At 34.0% G+C, this 5359-nt stretch overlaps 3 protein-coding genes and 1 long non-coding RNA gene across 4 annotated transcripts; 3 read left to right on the forward strand and 1 right to left on the reverse strand.

Annotated features, from left to right (window-relative positions):
- Nucleotides 1-1006: 1006 nt before the first annotated feature.
- LOC109590375 (uncharacterized) lies at nucleotides 1007-1597 on the forward strand. The gene is made up of 3 exons (XR_002189288.1): nucleotides 1007-1208; nucleotides 1344-1413; nucleotides 1549-1597. It is a non-coding gene; the product is annotated as an uncharacterized LOC109590375 (long non-coding RNA).
- LOC109590373 (formin-like protein 6) lies at nucleotides 1047-2274 on the forward strand (the record flags this gene model as incomplete). The annotated part of the gene is made up of 4 exons (XM_020006298.1): nucleotides 1047-1208; nucleotides 1344-1413; nucleotides 1549-1704; nucleotides 1816-2274. Coding segments are annotated over 4 exons (658 nt in total), but the record flags the coding sequence as incomplete, so codon positions are not given.
- On the reverse strand, nucleotides 1997-2732 carry LOC109590374 (uncharacterized). Its single transcript, XM_020006299.1, has 4 exons — nucleotides 2703-2732; nucleotides 2531-2641; nucleotides 2387-2470; nucleotides 1997-2337 (listed from the first exon to the last, which is right to left on the reverse strand). Exons 1-4 carry the CDS (start codon nucleotides 2728-2730, stop codon nucleotides 2159-2161), a joined length of 402 nt encoding a protein of 133 aa, XP_019861858.1. The 5' UTR covers nucleotides 2731-2732; the 3' UTR covers nucleotides 1997-2158.
- Nucleotides 2733-4203: 1471 nt separating this feature from the next.
- Nucleotides 4204-5353, forward strand: LOC109590376 (uncharacterized). The gene is made up of 4 exons (XM_020006300.1): nucleotides 4204-4293; nucleotides 4341-4922; nucleotides 4973-5052; nucleotides 5102-5353. Exons 1-4 carry the CDS (start codon nucleotides 4245-4247, stop codon nucleotides 5324-5326), a joined length of 936 nt encoding a protein of 311 aa, XP_019861859.1. The 5' UTR covers nucleotides 4204-4244; the 3' UTR covers nucleotides 5327-5353.
- Nucleotides 5354-5359: the final 6 nt, after the last annotated feature.

The raw sequence follows: 5359 nt of genomic DNA on the forward strand, positions 1-5359 counted from the left end.
AGCCAACACCCACCCACAACACAAGTCTCACGTAGCCAATCAGGCTATGTGAGACTATGTCAACACTACTGTGTTTGGATTTATACTGCACCAAAACTAACAATTGTTGAGATTTTTCATGAGTCATTGCTTCAGTAGTCATCAATGACAAAGGCTAATGATGACTCATGATGTGGAAATATGCCACATCATATGCTAACAAATAAAATGCAACATCTTATAATTTAAATAAAAAATTTTAGACCAAGGAATCTCACTGCAATATGCATGTGATGTATATATAAACATGTGTGTTTGAGACCATAGTGTCTATGGTGAGACTGTGAGGGCAGTGACCATACTAGGCAATTTTGTTTTGCTAAAATAGGATGTATACTCTACAGCTTGAGTTATGTAATATATAACTAACCTAGTAAGCCTAATTCTGGCTGAGTCTTTCAACTGTGACTCTTTTACCATTCCACTCTAAAAGAATTTATAATTTCTCTTCCATTTTGAACCACGCCTAGCTACAGTCATAATAATAATTATACTGATCTAGCTTAGATTTAAAATTTTGAAAAAATTGCTAGATTTCAAATCTTAAACCCAAAATACTTTGTTGTGGTCAGACCTTTGATGTGATTGAGCAACATCTTGCAGAGACTGCAAGTTGCCTGACCACATTAAAGGCACTGGCAATAGTGTATGTTGGGCTATAGATTTTAAATTCCAGATCTAGGGGAAATTCCCGATTAGAGACACTGCATTAGTGTATGTAGGATGTGATTGTGACACTGTACTTTGTACGTGCCTTCACAGTGAAAAGCATGAGAAGTTACATGTATATGCATCAAAAAAAATTATAAAAATGCAGAATTCTGTCCTCATTTTTGACAGTGAAGTATGCTGTACTATAGTACAAGATTTTTTGACCAAGTTTTTAAGCAACTTTAACAATTCTCATTTTCGTTAAAATTTTGAACCCTAATTACAGACATATTACAATTTATCATACTATTACCTTAAATACATTATACTGCTTTATTTTCTCTTTCTCTCTCAAGGTATGAGTGTAGACCAGTCAATGAATTGGAACGTGAAGTTACTCCTTCAACTGTCACTAGTGACAAGACGTCTCCATCGCTTGCTCCTCCTCCTGCTCCTCCTCCTTCATCTCTCAATACATCATCACCATCAACAGTGACTACAGACCTACCTTCACCAGAGTAAGTCATTCCTCAGTGTATAGTACTTATAACTAAAACTGCCTACAAAATATTTTAATGCATAGAAGATGAGTAAAAGAATGTTTTCCAAATATCAGCTTTAAAATGATTGATTTTTTGCAATATTTTTTATAGTTCACAATCAGACACTGGATTAATATTGAGAGATAATAGTAATTCATCAGTACAACCACAGACTACAAGAGTAAGCCCCTATCATTATGAGACCTTATTTATATTGCATTAAAATTAATGTACGGCACACATTACAGTGTAGCTAAATACATTATTACTTAGTGTATTTGTAGTTGCTTTATGAGTTTTTAAAATCAATTTCTAGTCCTCATTGAGACCTACACCAGTATTGTCAGCATGGGCTGCTGTGAATCAGTTAGCATCATTACCTGTAGCTGATGAATTATCACCTCCACCATCCTATGAGTCAGCACTCAATATAGCAACTGAGCCATTTGATAGACCACAGAGTGTCATAATAGTAAGATACATATTGAATGTATTATACTGTTGGAATACCAGTCATTCATTGTGATTGAATGTTGATTATTGTAATCTTCACTATTCATGTTATCTTTCTGTTTCATTGTAGCCTTCAAGGCTGAACGTTTCATCAGAAGCTACTCCTCCTCTTTCAGCAAGACCAGTTGATGGTAGTGAATATGCTCAGTTGGACTTCCCTTCCTCCCCTCTCCCTCCTCCTCCTCTTTATGATGATGAGAATTGTTGGTATAATCCTCGACCTGTTACTATGGTTAATAATCCACCAGTTATTAATGGAGTACAATATTCAACAGTATATACAACTAATAATCTAAGAACTGGTTTTAATAGAATAACACTCAATCATTCACTTGTGTAATAATAAACTATTGTATAATGATGTTGTGGTGCATACACATATATTGCAGCCTTTATAATTATCATTATAATTATTAACTTGTGTCTCTTGTTATCCTCAACTGGTCAAGTTTGCCATATGCTTGGCATTCTGATACTTTTACTCTTTCTTTATCAAGTTTGCCATACGCTTGACATTCTGATACTTTCACTTTTTCTTCCAATTCTAAAACTTCACAGTACTGTGGTTCTGCCTGTATTTGTGCAATGCTCACTGTATTAAATTAAACTATAATAATGGTTTATATTATAGCAGTTATTACTTTGTTTTTTCTTCTTTATGATAAGATATAAACAGAAAAAGATGACTATTAAAAGTACAATCAAGCAAACACCTCCAGCTGCACCTGTTAATAGAAAAAATTAATCTTGCATAGGCATAATTGATTTATTAACGTTATGATTACTTGTTGCGATAATTAATGTTTTGTTAGTAGTCTCCAAGTTGGTCATTTTTGTGACAGTATAAGTAGAGGAAACAACAGCAACAGTCACTGTGTGAGCTATTGTAGGAGTATCTATGAGTACAATGCATCAATTAAGGGATTAAAGAAAAGTTAACATAGCACATTAACTTACATGCACTCCAAATACTAGTACTTGTCATTATGTCACAGATTGATGAGTGTACAGTAATTGTTGCGGGGAATTCGGTCATAGTTACATTTTTTATTATTGCCATTGTAGCCACTTCCGGTGTTTTGGTATGTGTAACTGTTTCAGTATGCATAACCATTTCAGTATATGTAGCTGTTTCTGTGTTTGTATCTGTCTCTGTGACTGGTAGGGGCTGAGTACTATTGCATTCAGTCGGATCTATTATAGAAAAAATAAGTTAATAATTATGTTGAGTTGCACGCTTACTTTAAGATTTTAATGTCACATTTGTACTTGGAGAACAGTTCCATACTCCATCACTCTGGCAGCATTGAAAAGAGAGAGGTGTATCAATATTAGTGGTATAATTTCCACTATGGACAATTATCAAATCTACTTGACTACTATCAGAGAGATTTGTTTTCCATAGATATTTAATGTAGTTATTGTTTGAACAATAGTTGCAGCTAACAGAAATGTGGTCTCCTTCTTGTACAACCACTTCTTGTGACGCATTAAAGATTGATCCATTGTTAAGAGACATTTGCACTTTGCCTGCATGAAAGAAAGAGAGAGATAATGTGTATGTGTGTGTGTGTGTTATGCTTACATGATTGGGTGAAGCTAAGTATGCAACACAAGATGATGATATAGACTTTCATTTTTGCTCCTTCAGTTGATGATGCAGTAAGTGGCTTTTAATGCCACCTTCACCTCAAATCAACTCATTTATAGCTAGCTGTGCTATAAATGTCGTTGATTTGAACAATCACCAAAGGTGCAATAATATCTCCTCTTTCACTCTCTGTGTGCATAAACTAGAAACACAGTTTACCACTCAATATAATTAACTTATTGCATCCCTCATTATTGCACTTTTGGTAATCCTTATAATTGTGCATTGTCTTGAGTTTTTATTTTAAATATTTTTGATTAAAATTATGGTATCTATAAAAATGTACAGTCATTACCTTATATGGCATATACTATAGGATTCACATAGATCTATTAGGTGTATTAATGAACCTCTTTTTAGTAACCATGGCATCTCAGCTATGACTAAACTTTCTATCGCAAAAAGTCAAAACTAAAACCTTTATGAACCTGTTGCATTGCTCCCAGTGCAATTTTGCATGCTATATTAGTTAGTATATTAGATCTATTAAGTTATCTAAATATAATAATAAAAAACAACTAAAATCACTATTATAGTTGCAAATTATGAAAATCATTGTAAAAATTTAATCATCAATCAAAACAATGAGTATTCCGATGGAATTATTAAGAAACCCAGGAGGTTTACTATGAGAGCCTGGGGAGTTTACTATGAGTTCCCAGGGAGTTTTTAAGTGAAATAAAACACCTTTAGTGGTGCAATCTGATTGGTCAATTACATGTATGTATAATTCTAATAGTTATTAAAGGTGGGTGGTTTGTGTGGTAATTAAGTGTGGTTTTCAATTAAAAATTTTTAAATTTTGGCCCTAACCCCTTTAACTGACAGAAAGTATAGACTCTACTCTCATGTTTGTGATTGTGTTGCTGGTAGTTTTCTCTATATGTATTGCCACAGGTTAGTTCATAGACTGTCATAAAGCCTAGATTAATCTAACATTTTAGGAGGTGGCAATGTAAAAGTCACATTCACTTCATCTCATGACCCTCCTATTATTGCTGAGGGAGATACAGCAGTCTTTAACTGTTCATCAAATCATTCACTTGTTCTTATTAACTGGATATTGAATGAAACAGTATCAGCTTCAACATTGACCTCACTTGGTGTTATTGTTAATGGAGCAGCAACACCAGTCTCTTCTCTCATTATACCAGGACTAGTGGATCCATTCAATGACACTGAAGTGCAATGTGTTGCATTTGGGTTTGGTATTGGTGACTTTAGTCCTTCTTCAGTGACACTGAAAGTACAGGGTATCCCAGCACCTGTTGATAATTTAACACTGTCTTATTATTCTTGTTGTTATACGTTTTCCTGGATTGCTCCTTTCACTCTGCCTGGTTTTCCTATCTTGAATTACAATGTCAGTGTCACCAGCAATGACGAGATGATAAATCAAGCAAAACTTAATGACTCTGTTATACAATGGATATATTATCCTAAAGAGGTGGCCACTCATACTTTCAGTATAGCAGCTGTCAATAATGTAGGAGAAGGAAAGATAAGCAACCTGCCTATGGAGAAAAGTATGTTGTTTATGTATCTAAGATATTGCTTTATGATTAATAATTACAAGATGAAATCAATGACACAGAGCTGATAGATCAGTATCTAGATTATGAGTCTCAAAATCACATAATTGACATAAAGATATCTGTAAGTTGTTCTTATTAACAATAAATTAAAAACGATGCTCTTATTTTAGAGAAAAGATGCAGAATTTAAAAACTGCATATTTAATCACGTTGCACTAGATTGTACTGATAGCAATGCCATCTTTAATTCCAGCAACATCACTAATGATGCTTTCGTAACATTTAACATTTCAGCTGCCGATAAGGTTCACAAAGTTACTACTCACATCACCCTTCAGTCTGGTCTTGTTGTTAATAGTGACAGCAGCAACCCTTTGTCCCTCAGTAAGTTTTGATAGCTGTTGTTGAGGTCATCTTTTATCCTACTT

The sequence above is a fragment of the Amphimedon queenslandica genome, unplaced genomic scaffold (assembly GCF_000090795.2).
Source record: "Amphimedon queenslandica unplaced genomic scaffold, v1.1 AMPQUscaffold_10132_Cont17496, whole genome shotgun sequence".
NCBI classification, from domain to species: domain Eukaryota; kingdom Metazoa; phylum Porifera; class Demospongiae; order Haplosclerida; family Niphatidae; genus Amphimedon; species Amphimedon queenslandica.

Bases quoted from the DNA above. Each gene is read 5' to 3' on its own strand.
- LOC109590374 (XM_020006299.1), bottom strand. From the start codon at position 2,730: ATGACAAGTACTAGTATTTGGAGTGCAT. The intron at 2,642-2,702 runs GTAAGTTAATGT...TTGTACTCATAG, and splicing joins TACTAGTATTTGGAGTGCAT to ATACTCCTACAATAGCTCAC. The intron at 2,471-2,530 runs GTAATCATAACG...TTCTATTAACAG, and splicing joins AACATTAATTATCGCAACAA to GTGCAGCTGGAGGTGTTTGC.
- LOC109590376 (XM_020006300.1), top strand. From the start codon at position 4,245: ATGTTTGTGATTGTGTTGCTGGTAGTTTTCTCTATATGTATTGCCACA. The intron at 4,923-4,972 runs GTATGTTGTTTA...AATAATTACAAG, and splicing joins CAACCTGCCTATGGAGAAAA to ATGAAATCAATGACACAGAG. The intron at 5,053-5,101 runs GTAAGTTGTTCT...CTCTTATTTTAG, and splicing joins TAATTGACATAAAGATATCT to AGAAAAGATGCAGAATTTAA.